The 19142-nt window shown below is 44.0% G+C and overlaps 1 protein-coding gene across 4 annotated transcripts in view; it reads right to left on the reverse strand.

The window, feature by feature from the left end:
- VGLL4 (vestigial like family member 4) overlaps positions 1–19142 on the reverse strand; it is a 165134-nt gene that overhangs the window by 26561 nt on the left and 119431 nt on the right. For all 4 annotated transcript variants that reach the window (XM_035273655.3, XM_078351660.1, XM_035273653.3 and 1 more), the window contains one exon: positions 17624–17813. In XM_035273655.3, the coding sequence (XP_035129546.2) occupies positions 17624–17813 (190 nt within the window). The remainder of the gene's footprint in view (positions 1–17623; positions 17814–19142) is intronic.

Here is a 19142-nt window from a genome sequence, read left to right on the forward strand (position 1 = left end):
GGCTACAATCCCACTGTCGTCATGATGACGATGCCCTATTCCAGGCGTGCCTCTGGGGCCTAGTGGCCATAGCCCCCTCAGCTCTGCCAAGACGGGCACATTCTTGCCCATCACTGTAGCAGAAACCTTCTCAGGCTTAGTTACATTCCTCTTCTACCCCGGGCTGACTCCCGCAAGCATACTGACGTCTCTCCAGCACCCCCAACCCAGTAGGCCCTGAGGAGTGGTTTGGGTGGATGAACCAACGAATCTGTCCCACAGCAGACACATATTAAACACATACAATCATTCTGACCATCAAGACACACCCTGGCCAGGTGTTACGCAGTACATTTCAGTCTTTCCTAGAACATTTTACAAGGTTTTTCTGTTAAATAAAATACTTAATGATTTGACCACATTCAAATTTAAAAATTTGTATTTCAGAAACACAGTAAATAGTGCTTTTTGAAAAGCAAATATGATTACTTATCTTCCCAATGCATTTGACAGAGCACCCTTAATGTGAAGAGTCATATCAAGAGAAAAAAGATGAACACTCTAATTTACAAAAAAGACAAGGCATCAACATCATAGTCACAGAAGAAGAAATGCAAACGGCCAATCAGGATATGTAAAGATCAAGTTCTCTAGCAGTGCGCGCGCACACGCACACACAGACACACACACACACACACATTTCCCCCAAGAAACTTGCATATATTACATAAATGTGTAAGTGGCAGCAGTCACCTGTGGGATGATGCCAAGAAAGAGACAGATGTATACAGTTGCTGGTGGGAATAGGTCAGCAAACCATACAGAGTGAAGCTGGCAGAACACATCAGGGAAAGCAGAAATAGAAGACCTCTCACCCAGAAATCCCACTTCTATAAAAGTGGGACTATATGAGATGGGAGGAAGGATGAAGATATTGGAAGTTCTGCAAATGACAGTAAAACAATGTCAACAACCCAAATATGCGTATTTGTTAACAAGTTCTTTTGGTTACAAGCAACATAAAACAAACCTAGTTAGTTTAAGGAAAAAAGGGCAACTTACTGGAAAGATACTGCGAAATTTCTTGGAAATGAAAAAATGCTGAACAGCCAATCCTTGAAAAGAAAAAATAAAATGAGGTGGCCCCAGAGATCTGCACTTCAGGAGGCGGAAGGCGCCCATGATGGGTCCATGTGTGGCCTCTCACCAGCGCCTGCCTTCTGCCCTCTCCCAGCACCCGGCATCCACCACCACCACTGGCTCCAAGTGATACAACTCGGTCACCTTCCTAGGTCCTAAGAGACATACCATCCTCCAATCACAGCTCCATTAAGGAGTTATTAACACCAACACAAAATCCCAAGAACATTTTTATTATAAATCAAATGTGCTGCTAAAAACTAGAACATGCCCCAACACACACTTAAATGCTACCAGTTTCCACAGTCAAGAGACTTCTCTGGGCCAGGCATAGTGGCTCATGCCTGTAATCCTAGTACTTTGGGAGGCCGAGGAGGGCAGATCACTTGAGGTCAGGAGTTCGACGCCACCCTGGCCAACATGGTAAAACCCCATCTCTACTAAAAATACAAAAAATAGCCACACAGCACCATGTGCCTGTAATCCCAGCTACTCAGGAAGCTGAGGCAAGAGAATTGTTGCAACATAGGAGGCAGAGGGTGCAGTGAACTGAGATCGCGCCACTGCACTCCGGCCTGGGTGGCAGAGTGAGATGCCATTGAGAGAGAGAGAGAGAGAGACAGACTGACTGACTTCACTGGAGCCTTGAATGAATATTTATAAGTTAAAAAATTGGGGAATCTCCCAAGATAGAATTCTATTATAGTCTTGTTTCAGATTTGTAGGTTTAGGAAGAAAAAGAGACAGGGGACTGTTCCACCCATGCCATCAGTAAGTGAAGATTCTGGATTTTTTTAAAAAAGTAAAACTGCTGGAATTGTTGGCTAGACCCAGAGATGAGCCTTTGGGGCAGGGATGAAATTTTATGAGAAGGTGATTTATCTTAGAGCAGGCATGAGGTGTTTAATTTATTCCATGTCTCTCGCCAACTGGCATTCCAAATCTTCTGCCTCCTCCTTTACAGTTCTCTCACTTCCTTGTTCCCTCTTCTGAATGCACACTTCCCACCACAGAGGAACCAACCACACATATCCGAAATCCCTCCTTCATCATATACAATGTCACCCCTCCCGGCGCTGATGGACAGGCAACCCCCTGCTGTTGGTCCCTGGGTGCTTCAGTGAGAGCCCCCGAGCTGACACTCCAGAGCAGTGTCTGGGTCCCCTCTTCCGTTCCCATGAAAGCCCCAGCCCTTCCCGCTGCAAAGTGAAACAACTCCTAGATTAAAGATTGCTAGAAAATACAATGACTAAACGTAGTGTGATTCATTACTGAAGCTTGAATTAAAAAGAATAAATGTAAAAGAATTTTTAAAAATCAGTAAAGGGCATTATTGAATGTGAAAAGATTATGTGAGATCACAGCATTGTCTCCACAGATAAGAAAAATAAGATAAAAGGCAAATATGGGCAAACATTAACAACTGATGAATGCGGGGAAGGGTGTGAGTGTTCACTGTGCTAGGCCTTCAATGTTTCTGTAGAGCTAAACTTTTTCCAAAATAAAAAGTATCTATAGTGGGAAAAGGGTGCAGGAAGGATAGAAAGAGGAGATTCTCACCAAATTTGGCTGGAATATATAGAATGAAGTGACTTAAAGTACAGGTGATATGGTATACATGGCCCTCCATATCCTCAAGTTCCAAATCCACAGATTCGACCAATCACAGATGGAAAATGTCGTCAGGCCTCTGATGGGACAGACTTTTTTCTTACTGCTGTTATTCCCTAACCAATATAGTATATCAACTATTTCCATAGCATTTACATTGTATTAGGTATACGTCATCTAGAGGAAGGATAAGAGAGGATTTGCATAGGTTATAAATAATCATTCACTGAAGATTTACATGATATATTTTATTCTGCTGGTTAGAAATTAGTATAAGTAAAATTAATTTTGTAAACATGAGACACACACACACACACACACACACACACACACACTCTTTATCTGAAGGACTTGAGCATCCCTGGATTTCTGTATCCCCAAGGGTCTTGAAACCAGTCCCCCAAGGATAACCAGGGACAACTATACATAACAATCACTTTGTCAGGAGTCCTGAGTAATCCTCCCCAGGAGCTGGCCACAGGATACCAGGAGCCTGTGTGATTGAGAGAGGCCTGACATGGAGTATCTGTGTTGCTATCACCAGATGTAGTCACTTGCTCAAAAGCCAACGGCCTAAGACAAAGTGACGCGGTGTTATTCCAAGTCAACACACAGAGGAGGACAGCTATTAGTGATACAAGCATGAAACCGTCACACAAAAATAAACACAACAAACCTAGAAAATAGCTGAAAAACACTTTGGCTGTGAAGACTTATTGGAAAAATTTGAAAAATACCAGAGCTAGTACATACTTGGGCCAAGGTATGTTTGCTTTTCATAGCAGAGTATGAGCAAATCTGCACTTTGGGTCAATTTCCACCCAAAAGAAATGTCTGGCCACCTCTCTGCCCTGTGAGACTCAACCCAAATGCATGGAATTCCTCACTTCCATATACCTCACTTTATGTTCACACTGGGACTGGAGCCAGATGCATAAGCAAGAAATATAGAGGAGTGAGAAAAAATCATTTCACTCACACAAGAAACCCGAGGGCTTCTTACTTGAGAGTCAACACTGGGATAAGATCACTTGCTGGGAAACAAGCATCACAGGCAGGGTTGGTGATACAGACTGAACTTTGCGTCTTTGTGCATTTTCGCTTTTCTGTTTTCAAGAGCTTAGCAGGGAAAGGAGAGTGCTGGGGCTCTGTTCTGGGACATGTGGAAGTAAAAATCAAGGCTACAAGGGAGAGAATGGAAGTATACTAAGTGTTGCCACTCAGGATTTATTACTATGGGTTTAAAAGCAATTCTTAATATCTGCCCCAAAAGAAAGCGGGTTTTCACAGAGCTCTCCTAGAGCCTCCTTTTTCATTCACACATTTACTTAGCACTTAGTTGGTGCCAAGTACTGGGCGGGTATGGTGCTACAGACGTGAGCAGATTCAGCCTCTGGTCTGGTGGAACTCGTAGTCTAGGTAAGGGGACAGACAGCTGGACACCCAATTGTAACAAAGTGTCATCACTGTATACAAAGTAGTATTCACCATGAAGCAGGAATAAGTGCCACTTGTCAGAGGAGGTGGCTTTCAGAACCACACTGGAGGATGAAGTGCATGTGTGGGCCCCAGGTCAGGCTGCAATCCAGGGAGTCCTGCAGGCAGACACCTATGGAGATGGGCCCATGCGGCATCACCCTGCGGCAGACTGGGAGCCATGGAAGAATTCCAAGCAGAGATGAATACTTCAGAAACCACCTTCTGGCACTCGAGCACCAGTGAGACCAGTCAGGAGGGCACTGCCATCCCAACCGGGGTCTCAACTATGGCTCCAGCCAGCACCTACTGGGAAAAGTTAGCAGGCTGATCCACAGGTAATGACAGAAGGAAGAAGGCGGCAACGTCCCAGGCAAGTGGACAGAGACTTGTACCAGTAATAAATATGGGAACATAAGACATGGAGCGGATTGGTGAAGTGCTGGAAGAAGAATGCAGCTTCAGATGTCAATTCCAGTGAGGTGGTGCTGGATTCAGGGCACACATACAACACCCAGTGGGAGGGTGAACCTATTCGTGTGAAGGCTTGGTCTAACCTAGAGGTAAAAAATTGGGACTCATTAACCTATTGTGGCAAGTCCAGCCACGGGTTCACACGTGACTTGGTTAGAAGGGTCTGTGCACGCAGAATGCCAGAGCCCTGAAGAATACTGATAATGACAAGTCTCTGGAAGATCCTGAGGAGTGGCCACAGGGGTGGGAGGGGACCAAAGAAAGCCAGAAAAGGGCCAACAGAAGCAGGGGAGGAGAGCCCTTCAGGAAAGCGGAAGTCAAGTAAGACAAGGGACTGCACTCTTTCCTGAACCTGGCAACTAGCAGGTAACAAGTGAGTGCAGGAGAGGTTTCAATAGAATTGTTGGTATGGATAACAGCACTGAAGTAGGGAGCAGGTATAAAGTAGAGGTGATCTCTCTAGAAACAGCTATGGAGGCAGGGAGAAGTAGGGATGGAAGATAACCAGGCACAGGGTCAAAGTAGGACAGAACTTCAAGTTTCCCTAATTTCTCTGGCCTCAGTGAATTTCTCTGACAGCCCCAAGCATTCAAGATGGCACCCAACAGCCCCAAGTCAAGGAATGAAACACCATTTCATGTTGATACTTAAGCTTTACAGCACCAGAGCTTTGTAAGTCTGAAAGTTTGTGATATGAGAATTTTGAAACCAAAAAAAAATGCTCCTTGTCAGGCAATATTTATGCGGCAAGTATGCTCCAAGGAATATTAATAACAGGTCTTATGAAAAGGGGATGAAGGATTCTGTCCTAGCTTGAGCTGCCATAGCAAAATACTGTAGACTTCGTGGCTTAAACAGATGTTTTCTCACAGTCCTGGAGCCTGGAAGCCTGAGACTCGGGTGCCAGCACGGTCGGTGTTCGATGAAGGCACTCTTCATGGCCTAGAGACAGTTGCCTTCTGGCTGTGTCCTTATGTGGTGGGAACAGAGCAAGTGAGATCTGTTTCTTCATATAAGGGCACTCATCCTAACAGACCAGAGCCTGCCCTCATGACCTTGTCGAGCCCTAATCACCTCCCAAAGGCTTCATCTCTAAAGAGCATCACATAGTGGGCTGAGGTTTCAACACGTGAATTTTGAAGGAATACCACTCAGTCCATAACATTTAGATTCAATGGCCAATTTCATTTGAGAAACTCAGCTAAACAGTGTTTCTGTACCTAAGACTTGTCAAAACCTGAAATGTGCTGACATGCAGGAGTGGACCCAGGAGACTGAGTTTGGCACCTGCCTATCTTTGACCAGGGAATGCATTCATTTCTCTTAGGGCATCCTGAGAGAAGAGTGTTTTGAGACAATCTGAGTAGTGGCGAGGAGTAGTGGCAACTGTCAGATGCCACTGAGGAAATGACTCCTAACAAGTTAGAAAACTCATAAGCATCCCTGGTTGGGTTCAATGACATGGAAATTTAGGAATGAAGCAAGATTTCAGCTCTCAGACATGCTTCTAAATTGACCTGATCTAATACGGGCTGCTTTGTCCTTTCCACTTGGCCTTGACCCAGTTTCTGGAGCCTGTTTCTACGGAGATTCATTAGCTGCATTATTCTTAGGTCTCTTCAAGAAGAAAGGCAAGAGACAGCATAAGAAGCTGGAGGAGAGGGCCGTAGCAAAAGTTGCTTCCTTCTATTCTGAAGTGCATGTTGCCTCTGCTGGGGCTGGAAGGCCTGGGTCTGGAACTCAGATCCCTTGTCTGGCACAGTTCTAGCTACTGCCAGACCCAGAACATTACTGCAACATTAAGCCCTCTAATTACGCTTTGGAGATGATCTGTGAAAAAAATTAAAAATGAAGACAATGTGCATGGGTGTATGTTTTAACCAAAAGACACAGCGAAGTGGATAGAGAGCAAGTCCTGCCATTTATTAAGTAAAAACTATACCAGACACAGAATGTAGGGCTTGTAAACTACCTTGCTATGTTCCAGCTGCATGTGGCACAAGCAAATGATGGCTTTATATGCAAGAAATTAGAGGAAAATAAAGAACCATCCATCAATAGCCACACGTAGGCAAATTTCTTAGTATTTCTCTTTCCAGTCTTCAATCAAATCTATTAATGTAGATTTGGGACAGCACTTCATATACATTCAGGACCAAGTAGCTTTGTGTGGCAATAAGAGGTCTATGAAGGTCACAGGCAATGTCAAGCTAGGTTAACCCTCTAGCTATGGATAAAAACAGCTGCTATGTGTGCCCAGAGCGAAAGCATCTTCATGAAGATATCATTCCAAAAAGAGTACTCAGAGGATCAGGAAAACAGCAGAACCCTGGGTTGTTTTGTTTCTCTACATTTTGAATACACTTGTGTCATGTTAAAAGGTGACTCTGTACATACTAATGCACATTCTGTCACATACCCCAAATGTCCTTTAATAGGCATTCCTCTGAGAAAACCTCCTTTGACCCGGCGCGGTGGCTCACGCCTGTAATCCCAGCACTTTGGGAGACCAAGGCGGGCAGATCACGAGGTCAAGAGATCGACAACATCCTGGTCAACATGGTGAAACCCCATCTCTACTAAAAATACAAAAAATTAGCTGGGCATGGTGGCGCGTGCCTGTAATCCCAGCTACTCAGGAGGCTGAGGCAGGAGAATTGCCTGAACGCAGGAGGCAGAGGTTACGGTGAGCCGAGATCGCGCCCTTGCACTCCAGCCTGGGTAACAAGAGCGAAACTCCATCTCAAAAAAAAAAACAAAACAAAAATTAGCTGGGCATGGTGGTGCGCGCCTGTAGTACCAGCTACTCGGGAGGCTGAGGCAGGAGAATTGCTTGAACCCAGGAGGCAGAGGTTTTGGTGAGCCGAGATCCTGCCATTGCACTCCAGCCTGGGTAACAAGAGAGAAACTCTGTCTCAATAAATAAATAAAAGAAAAGAAAACCTCCTTTCAAGGTTTTTGTCCCACTTTTATAACTTTCATGGCACAGATTAGAACCAGAGGCTAAAGCCTAAGTCCCCAGTGCAGCCTAGAACAGAAATATGGACGAGAGTGCCTTTGTTCTGCTCCTCTGACTCCTGCCCCGCTTGGCATTTCTTCATTCTGTGTTATTTGGCCAGAAAAATGCCAGCAGCAAGACAGGGATCTGCCTTCCCAGCTCTCTGCAGAAGACTCTTAAGGCAGAAGCAAGGCCTGCTGGGAGAAGGCTGATGTCAGCTCTTAAGAGCACAGCTCCCTGCTCGGATAAGGAGGCCTTTGTTTTCAGTTCAACTGTGAAAATGAGAAAATGCCTCTGGCCTGACAAACAAGAAACCCACACAACACAGGTCAGGCCTGTGACCTTTACTTAAAGGTACCACACTCCATTAGCAAAACACTTCCAAGGAATCTACAGATGCAGAGTGGTCCTCAGAGTGGAGCAGCTCTGCTTCCACCTCAGCCAAGGCAGGTTACAGCTCTAAAATGTGAGGGGGCTGAAAACCTCAGAGAAACAGTTCCTGGGTGATACTCCACTAGGTGAATGGAAACACACACAACTAATATACATGGGCCAACTGGAGGGGGGTGTTAAAAAAATTAAAAATCCCGATTTAACAATATTGCAGTTTCTACATTAGTAATTGAGGACAACTAAAATTATGGCTGTAACATATCCTCTTGAATCCCCAGAATGCCTTTGGGAATACTGATAGTGTATAAAAGTACAAAGGAATACAGAATTTCAGGACCCTACCAAGTTTAGACTATGCCAAGGAGGCGTGACAGAAAGAAAGAGCAAATAGTTTGAAGGATTCCACTCCATGAGCTTTGAAGTCTGGAGGAAATAAAAAAAGACAGGTCTTCAAATGCTTAAAGCAAATTATCAAATGCTCCAGTTTGAATCTTTTAGGCCAACGTTACTATTGGGTTGGGCCACTCACTTAAAATTGGGCCACAGATTTTAAACAGGGATTAAAACAATGTAAAAAGCAGCTTCCTGAGCATAAAGAAACCCCTTGTTTCTTCCTGTGGGGTTTTCACCTGTACAAAGACTCATTTCAGGCCTCTTGGGGGCAGCTACACAGCATCCTCCCTTCCACAGTCCCAAGGGAACCCTGGAGAGGCTGTGAGTACTGGAGTGTGCTGAACTACTAACGCCCGGGGCCTTCAACCCTTTGCCTCCTTCCGCCCTCCTCTGTGCATGGTAAAATGAACAGTCCCCACCTCCCGCCTCCCAAATAACCACAGTAGTGTGTGGTAGTTTAAGAGTGCTTAAGTTGCACTGTCCCAAACTATCAGGCATTAGGGTCCAGTGTCAAATGATTCATCGCAGTTGGATATGTGTGCTATTAACATAAATATCACATGGTGACTGAGAGCACTGGCTCTAGGATCAGACAGCCTGAGTTTTGAATCGTGGCTCTGGTACTTACCAGCTGGCTGTGTGACCCTGAAAGGTTACAGAATGCTTGGCGTTACCATACGTAAAGGAGGGATAACGATAGTCTCCACCCTCATAGAACTGTGGGGATGTGATAGTCATGCCCATGAAGTACACAGCACAGTGCCAGCGCACAAGAAGAGCTCACAAGTTGCTATTATTAACAAGCCCTGATACGAAGACTCTCCTGATCATCATTCTTGGTAATGAAAAGTTCACCTCTCTCTAAGGCTTATGTAGACATGAACACAGTAACATGTTCTGCCTATAAATACCCAAGTTGCCAGCAGGGTCAAGGAACTAAAATAACCTCAGCTTTTCAATTTCCTCTGGGTTCAGTTTTAACGTGAAATAAGGAATTGCTTCTTTCACTCTCATGGAACTTGAGAAATAGTCTCTTGGTAACCGGTCCATATACATCCAAACTTAAAAGCTCTAAAGACAGAGAAGAAACAGCTGCCAAAGGGAGTATGATCAAGTTGCCAAAACTTTTACATCTAGATACCGAAACTACAGATACTGCAGAACATCTGAGGTCTCTCATACATAATCAACTCTTCTGCAACAAATAAACAAAATCCAGAGAAAATCCCAAATCCCATTTTAGCCAATCATCAATTCCTCCTTCTTACTGAGTTTCTATTACATGCCTGGCTCCGGATTTCAAAGGCTTCCTCCAACCTTTTGTCAAGCTGAATGAATTAGTGGTTTTGAGTTTGTATTTCCCTCTTTTTCTATTCACCCCTATGGCGAGAAAAGTGAAGTGACAGGGTCAGGAATAAAACAAAGCAAAACACCAGACGAACAATGAAGGATGGAAGGACAATGCAAGCAAAGGAAGAGGGAGGGAAGAGGAGGTGGAGGAACCGCAAAGGGAACAGGAGAGCCCAAGCCTGGAAGATACACTCAAGGGCACACCAGAATCGGGATACTGGACTCCAGCAAACACTTCAAAGGAAGCGCCACAGAAGCAAAGACAACAAGGGGCCCATCTCACACCAGGACGGTGTTTCAAAGGCGCCCCATCAGTGAGGGAAGGCTGCGTTTTCTTTCACTGGGCTCTTCCTTGTTCATTATGGGTCGCTCAGTGGGTCTGTGGTAAACACAGCTGGATAGAGCACAAGGCTAGTGACCACGGCTTTGATCCCAGTGTGAGCCTAGGGGCTCTGCCCTATTCTGTGGCTGGGAGCAAATACGCTGTAAATGTATACGCTGATCAAAGAGAGGATGTCTGCTCAGACAGGAGTGTGGGCTCAAACAGCACTTCCCTTGAGAAAGGGTCCAATTCAAGTCAACATAAAATTATTTAGCACATACCACATGCCAGAACATTGGACTGGTCAAGTGTCATCTTAAATATATCATGTGCACCTCTGAGGATGCGTGTAATTCCCCAGGTGGGATGTAGCTATGGCATAATCAAATGGTCACTGAGGCTGCTGTCACACATAGCAGGATTAATCCCAGCTGCCAACACCTTGGACACATTACCATCTCAATATAAAAAAAACAAAACTCAATTTTTGCTTTTATAAAATCAATCTGACATAGACAAAAAGACAGAGGTAGACTGATGTAGAAATATGCCTACCTAGTTTAAAGGGTCACAATTACTGTGAGAGTTAAATGAGATAATGTATTTTAAACGTCCAGCACAGGGACATTCCAAAGTAAGCACTCAATAAATGTTCCCTTCCTCACAGGTGACTGATCAAACAGTTCATTGGCAGGTCCCACTCTAAGCCTACACACACAGGTGACCACCTCTTCGCTTCAGAATTTCATCTGCTGATGTACTCTTTGGCACAGAGCCCTCTCCAGGTTCTACCAGCCAAGCAGCCTAGAATGACTCTCACAACTGCTATGAATTTACCACACTGTTACACTACACCCATCATTTGCCTTCAAGAGTTGTAATTTTATAACAAACACACAAGATATTACAAATGCACAAGGTCATCCACTGCAGCATTGTTAGTACTGTAAAGTATTGGAAATTGACAAAATGTCCAAACATAGGGGACTGGTTGGATGAGCTTTGGTGCATGCAGGCAATGGAGTGCTGCAAAGCTGAAACCCAGAGTGAGGAGCTGGTAGAAACAGATCTCCACAATGTGTCGCTGAAAAACACCAAGGCTAAAGTCGGTATACACAGTAGGCTATTGTACATGTAAGAAAAGAGGAGAAATGATAAAACATTCATATATTTGCTTGATTTACCTAAACAGAAATACAAGAAGGATGCTTGCTTCCAGGGAAGGGAACAAAAGGGGTGAACAAGACAGGGTAGCAGTAACACTAAAAGCACACCTTTTAGTACAGTTTTAACTCTGGGAAGCATGTTAACATCTTACATATTCAGACCGGGCATGGTGGCTCACGCCTGTAATCCCAGCACTTTGGGAGGGTGAGGCAGGTGGATCACGAGGTCAGGAGATTGAGACCATCCTGGCCAACACAGTGAAACCCGGTTTCTACAAAAATTAGCTGGGTGTAGTTTCATGTGCCTGTAATCCCAGCTACCTGGGAGGATGAGACAGGAGAACTGCTTCAACCAGGGAGTTGGAGGTTGCAGTGAGCACTTCTGACTAGCGACAGAGTGAGAGTCCATCTCAAAAAAAAAAATACATAATCAAAAAACAAAATTTTAAAGGATAGAAAAAGCCTAAAACTGAATGCAAACAGAAATGAATGAAGCTAACAATATATTTCAAGTAACAATATATTTCAGACAACACTGATGGAGAAAAAGGCAAGTAACTCTTAAAATTCATTTTTGATTATTACACCCTTGGCCTGGGAGAAGGAAAAACCATAAACAAATCCTGAACCCTTTTTAGTTTATTTTTCAAAGTGGTATTGACATCGTGATTCTGAAACTACCTGGCATGCACTGCAGGAGTGGACCACGAGTACATGTGTGGATGTCATTCTTACTGGTGAACAAGGGAGATACAGTATGGAATGGGGAGAGTGAGGAGGAGCTCTGGAGAGCTGGGTTAGCCCTGGAGCATCACCAGGAACTCATTATTTCCTAGCTCTTTCCATGGAAAGGATCTAGAAACAGTGCTCTTCAATAGAACTTCTTGTGATGATGGAAATGTTCTGTATCTGTCCCGTCCAATATGGTAGCGACCGGCCATATGTGGCTACTGAGCTTAAAATGTGACTCGTGCAGCAGAGGAACTAGATTTTAAATTTTGTCTCGTTTTAAATTTAAACGAGTGGCTGGTCTCTGCCATACTATTAGACAAACGAAGTCTAGAAGCAGCATCATCATAGTAACAAGAAGTAACCATGAAACACTACATAATCCATAGCAACGATAACACCAAGCACCTGCATCTGGGCTTCTAAATCCGATTCCCCACTAAAAGGAACTGGAGTCCCCTGGAAAAGTGACTACTTCCATGGCTGGAGCAGGGAGGCTACAAGATGAGCCTAGAACAACTTGTAGGCCAGAAAATAAGAAAGTGCTTGACAACCACAACAAAATAATGGAGGTTATGACAAGGACATAAGACCAGTGGAAGGGGTTCTTGTTTGTCAACTCTGGGATGGCTATAACTCACTGAATAAGACAGGAACCCCGGAGTCCATGTGGATAATAAGTAGATCAATAGGCAGGCAGGTGAAAGGGGGAAGAGTTCTTTCTTACCAGAATGCACTTGAATATCAAGGGCCATTAAAAAAAAAACCGGTTATTGATCTTTCCACAAGATGAAACCCACTCTACCTCTTCCCATCCTTTAATCTACTCTTTCCAGACACTATAGATAGAGGACTTTCCAACTTCCAAATAGACATTCGTGTTCTTAAGACTTTTCTTAAGAAATAAACAGAAATAATGTATTTCTCAGGGTCTCCGTATTAGAATCAACCCAACAGTCCCCTAGATAGGTTAATGGATAAACACAGAAACTGCCCTTTCTGGTCTTAAAGCATAAAACTTACATTTGTTTTATCTGCGTTCCTTAGGAAAAGACCTTCAAGGCTTCTCAAAAAAGAGGTGTCAAGGAACTGAAACTCACCAGGTCACTACATTGGGAAAATGAGATAAGGGACCCTCCTTCATCATGATTACTCCTTGTCCCTCCCAAGTTCCTGGTTTGTTGCAATTGTTTCATTTCTTCCCTGCTACATAAACCCTAGTTTTAGTCCATCAGGGAGACGGATTTGCCCCATCTCCTAGGCTGGAGTACCCAATGAAAAAGCCTTCTTCCTCGGCAGTACTTGTCCTCAGTCACTGGCTTTCTGTGCAGAGGGCAGCAGGACCTAGACCAAACCCCCTGGTGTTTTGGTAATAGTATCATCAAAAAAATTAATAATGAGTTCAAATATTCCAGGCCCTAAAAGGCTGGAATTCTGATGGTGGAAGTGTGTATATAAAAAATAAAATTTAAAAAAAAGGCTGGAATAAAAGCCCAGGAATTCTAATTTTAAACATTCTGAAGAAATCACTAAGGAAACCTCTCTTTTTCCCCTTCCCCGAAATCAAACCAGATAGAACTTGTCTCATTCTTTGTCTCATCTTTTTTTTCTAAGACAGTCTTGCTTTGTCTTCCAGGCTAGTGTGCAATGGCACAATCTCAGCTCACTGTCACCTCTGCCACCCAGGTTCAAGCAATTTTCCTGTCTCAGCTTCCCAAGTAGCTGCGACTACAGGTGCACACCACAACGCCCTACTAATTTTTTTTTTTTTTTGTATTTTTAGTAGAGACGAGGTTTCACCACGTTGGTTAGGCTGGTCTCGAACTCCTGACCTCAAAGTAATCCATCTGCCTTGGCCTCCCAAAGTGGTAAGATTACAGGAATGAACCAATGAGCCCAGCCTCTGTTGCTTCGTACTATGGCTCAGAGTCACCTGATGTCTCCATCTTTCTTCTAGAAAATGTCTCTGTATGATGGTTATAATAAAATGTAGCCAAACCATGCATCTTTGAGGCCTTGTTAGCTAGCTACCAAAACTAGTTTTCTTTCTCCCTCCCTCCCTTCCTTCCTTTTTTAGAACCAGGGTCTCCCTTTTGTACCCTGGCTGGAGTGTAGTGGTGTGATCACAGCTCACTGCAGCCTTAAACTTCTGGGCTTAAGCTGTTCTCCCACCTCAGCCTCCCAAATAGCTGGGAGCACAGGAGCACTCCTCCAGGTCAAGCTAATTTAAAAATTTTTTTTTTAGAGATGGGGTCTTGCTGCCCGAACTCCTGGACTCAAGCAATCTGCCTGCCCCAGCCTCCTAAAATGCTGGGATTACAGGCATGAGCTAACACACCCAGCCAAAACTCTTTTCCAATAACACTCCTTTCCCCAGAATTCTTGTGATTGCTTTAGTGATCAAATAAATCGTATTTTCATTACATGTCATTAACAAACTCTAAGAAGATAAAGCACAAAACCCATTTTGGGATCTCCTTAAAGAGGCAAATACACTAGACTATTCCTTTTCAAATAATTATGAATCTGAAATGTACTACAGATAACTTCTGAGACATTAAATCTAAAGGGGGGAACATAACTATAGCCCAATAGGAAATATTTCATTGAATGGCAGCACTAAATACCCTACAACACGAAGAAGTAAGATAGGCAGCATCTTTCCAATCTGTCATTAGGCTCCTAGAAAATACAGTAGAAACAATGGTAATGTTACTAAAATTAGTAACTATCACACAGTAAACAAGTAACACTCAGAAGGACCTAACCACACACTGATGGCCTTTCCTACTTATACTCTGCACTTAAAAATGGTTAAGAAAATACATTTTATAGTATATATATACTTTTTACCATAATTTTAAAAATGGGGGGAGAGCCACCTGGCTGGTGTAAGGGAGTCTGAGACATGGGGTTACTGCTGTTTCTATTTTCCTAAAACTTTGCATAATAATGTCAATTGGGAGTTTCACATACAATTCAGCAATTCTGGCCAGGTGCCGTGGCTCGTATCTGTAATCCCAGCACTTTGGGATGCCAAGGCGGGCAGATCACAAGGTCAGGAGTTCAAGACCAGCCTGGCCAACATGGCAAAACTCCATCTCTACTAAAATTACAAAAATGAGCCGGCATGGTGGCACATGCCTGTAGTCTCAGCTACTCAGGAGGCTGAGGCAGGAGAATCACTTGAACCCAGGAGGTGGAGGGTGCAATGAGCTGAGATTGTGACACTGCATTCTAGCCTGGGAGGCAGAGTGATGCTCTGTCTCAAAAAAAAAAAAAAAAAAAAAAAATTAGCGATTCTATTCTTTACATTTAAAATTATTTATAGCGTCATCACAGACCCATACACATCAAGTTCATATCTGTAGCCCCCAAGAGAGTTGCAAAATTATTTTCCTTTTTTGTTTTTAGACAGAGTCTCACTTGGCTCACTGCAACCTCCACCTCCAGGTTCAAGCGATTCTCATGCCTCAGCCTCCCAAGTGGCTGGGATTACAGGCACCCACCACCACACCCAGCTAGTTTTTGTATTTTTTTAGTAGAGAGAGGGTTTCACCATATTGCCTAGGCTGGTCTCAAACTCCTGGCCTCAGGTGATCCACCCACCTCGGCCTCCCAAAGTGCTACGATTATAGGTGTGGGCCACTGTGCCTAGCCACAAAATTATTTTCTAAACGTTTTAACATTCTAATAATAACTAAACCTGAGTGCTTACAATCGGCCAGGCACCGTACTTAAGTCCTTACAATAATCCTATGAGGAAGGAATCAACATTATCTTCGATGAAATGCCAAGAAAGCAGATTTGAACCCAGTCATTTTTATTAAAAGGCATATATTATCAAACATTAAATCCACCACACACACACACACACACACACACACACACTCTTCTTTATCATTATAACCAGTATCTGAACAATGGAATAAAAATAACAGCTCTCTTCAACTGAGTGCAACACCGTGCCAAGCTCTTTGCCTATTTTAACTCTAATCCTCATAACAGCTCTATACATTAACTATTATTATCGTCAAGGATACTGGGCCCAGCTAAATTAAGTGACTTGTCCAAAGCCTCACAGTTGCTGTGTGGCAGAAGCAGGATTTAAATTAAGGCATGTTTGTCTGCAGGCTGCCTTCCCCTTTCTTACTTATAAAAAGAAAAGAAAAAAGAACAAATGCTCGTATTGGGGTTTGGAAAAGAAGGATGGGAAAGAACAAGAAATTTGTGGTAATAAAAGAATGAACTGCAACAGTTGAGCACCCAGGAGTTCAGCGAGCCCTAACTGCGGAGTGCATTGTTTGCAGGGCCTTCCTGCTGGATTCCTGATGGTAGCAAATTCCAGGGCTCCAGACTGCAGGCTCAGCCTCTGACTAACACTGCAGTGATTTATTTGAGGATAAATACCTCTGTCAGTGTCTTATGACTGAACACAACAGTCCAAGCTGACTGGAACGAGCGGAATGCGAGGACGCTGGAGCTGAGGCAGCAGAGGCGGGAGCTGGGCCACCTCTCTGCGGAAGCTCTGCCTCCAAGGAGGAGCCTTCCCTGCTCTACCTTCCTGTGGGGAAACAGCAGCACCCTCAGAAACTGGAGCATGTTGAAAATGAGGAAACACTGACTCATGCTGGAGTGAGTGCTTAGGGCAGGGAAGGGGGAGGACCTCTGTACCTGCACACGCAAAACTCCCTCCGATACTCAGTGCAGCCTCACCAGGATTGGCAAGACAACTCCGAGAACACCAACTGCCCTCACCACTGTCCCCAGTCTCCCTGGGCAGGTGATGGGGTGTCTCCAAGTCCTGAAAACTGGGGAGAAGCCTATCCCTTTGCACCCGGGGTGTGTGCCGAGAGCAGAGTACAAACGGGAGAAGCCAGTGCATTGAAGCGGGAGGCTTTTCCAGTAGAAACGTGGTGATGATGCACAGATACAGAGAACTGTAGTTTCAGCCCCTGTTGTTTCACAAACAAGGAAACTTAGGCCAATGAGTTGAAGCAATTCGTGTCAAGAAGGTAGAGTGTCAGTGGCAGATAAAGGACTGGCTGGATGTGATGAGTGGCAACCTGTATGAGCATAGGAAGCTGGCTTCCCTTTATGGGAAGGTCCCAAGATTGTACCAGGGACACGCAACGTGGGACAAACACTTCTTCGTGTACAATCCTAGACTCCTGAGTAAAACCTTAACAGGCATCTGCTCAGGTGCTGACCTTCCCTTCTATTTGTCTGGTGCATACTGATATTCACTAACACTGATTCTCCTAAAAACAATCAGTATGTAGAGGTGAAAAGCCAAGCTTAGCAGATGACTACTTGCAGAAGCTCTAAGGGGACATTAACTTCTTTGGAGTTTAACATGAGAAAGGTCCTACGACAGGTACGCTGGAGGGAAGTTGGACTTCATCTCTCCACAAGTTATCAAAATGAGTTACTACCTTCTTTTTGTCAGACAAACGCTATTTTTCTTCATAAATAATATCCTTTACAAATTAAGTATTCAAATGGTAACTTCAGAATCAGCACAAAGTTGCAAAACAAACAGGGTCCCAGCACGGAGCGCCCTTAAGCCAAAATAAGAACAGAAGAACTCACAGATGGGGGTTGAAGATGCGACTCATCTTGGAGACGTGGTCACTGTCACAGTCTAGGTCCTCGTCACCTGGCTCCATGCTGAATTTCCTCTTGCTGGGGCTGATGGGGGGAGGACCAGTTCGGTGACTGCTGAGGGCAGAGGCCACTGGCAGGGTCTGCATTCTGGGTTCTCCCCTGAGAGCAGCTTCACCTATGTAGAGAGAGATGATGTGGTCACCAAGCAGGAGAAAGGCCCCCATCTCAGTACCCCAGGCTCCCTGCCCGCCAAGCCAGCCCCTTGCAAAACTGCTCCCAGTGGAAAGTTTTTGGCAGTGGGATGGGGCCGCCTGCCATCCTCAGAACACGGTTTGAGTGTGGTGAGCTGCCAAGCATGAGACATTTTACATCAACGCGGTTTTCTAGCACAATTGCCCTTCAGGGTAGAGTTTAAAATAAAGAGTTGCAATCAAATAGCAGCAGGGAGGCAAAAAGCATTTGCTGTAAACAATCTCAAAAGTTAATTTAAAACACCAAAGGTCTTTTCACGTGTGGGTATTCCATTCCATATGGACAGGAGAATAACCTCACTGCAATCATGAAATCACCATACCCAACTCACTTTTCCTGCTTGTTCTTTATTATTATTATTATTTCTTGGTATATTATTTACTTTAAAAGAATGAGGAAAGTTTATGGGCTAATAGTTCACAACATTTGCTCCCTAAAGTTATAAGAAATATAAATATATCATTTAATGGGAAATAAATGTTTGTTATAGTCCACTAAAAATTGCACATTAAAAAGATTATTACCAGCACAAAACTTCAGCATATAACTTATCACAAGCATAATATGTAGGTAGGTGCAGTTCTGAAACATTTTTCAAAGTTAGGCAATCAAATTAGGATCCAAATTTCCATTTGATTTGGTATCCTGGCGCTTTTCGTAACTGTTTTAAAAGGTTTTGCACTAGGTAATCACTTTGTGCCTTGCTGTGAAGTAAAATAAGCATAGCCTTTCATACTCATAAAGGTTGTGTACCTTCTAAACTTTGTAAAGACTAATGATTGGGCCAGGTGCGGTGGCTCATGCCTGTAATCCCAGCATTTTGGGAGGCCAAGGCGGGTGGATCACAAGGTCAAGAGATGGAGACCATCCTGGCCAACATGGTGAAACCCCGTCCCTACCAAAAATACAAAAATTAGCCGGGCATAGTGGCACACGCCTATAATCCCAACTACTTGGGAAACTGAGGCAGAGAATTGCTTGAACCCAGGAGGCAGAGGTTGCAGTGAGCCAAGGAGTGCACTGCATGCCTGCCTGGGCAAGAGAGTGAGACTCTGTCTCAAAAAAAAAAAGACTAATGATTAAAAGAAAATTTCGAACTTTCTAAGTCACATGGGGAGAGCACCTAAATTTTTCATCAATAATAACCCTTTTTTTGTGCTGGACATTTGGGTCTCTCCGATCTGGCCCATTTTGTTTCCACTGGGTCACAGTTTGAGAGTAATATGAGGATAAAGTCAACGTCATCTCAGGC

This window comes from Callithrix jacchus, chromosome 15 (genome assembly GCF_049354715.1).
Source record: "Callithrix jacchus isolate 240 chromosome 15, calJac240_pri, whole genome shotgun sequence".
Taxonomy (NCBI): Eukaryota; Metazoa; Chordata; class Mammalia; order Primates; family Cebidae; genus Callithrix; species Callithrix jacchus.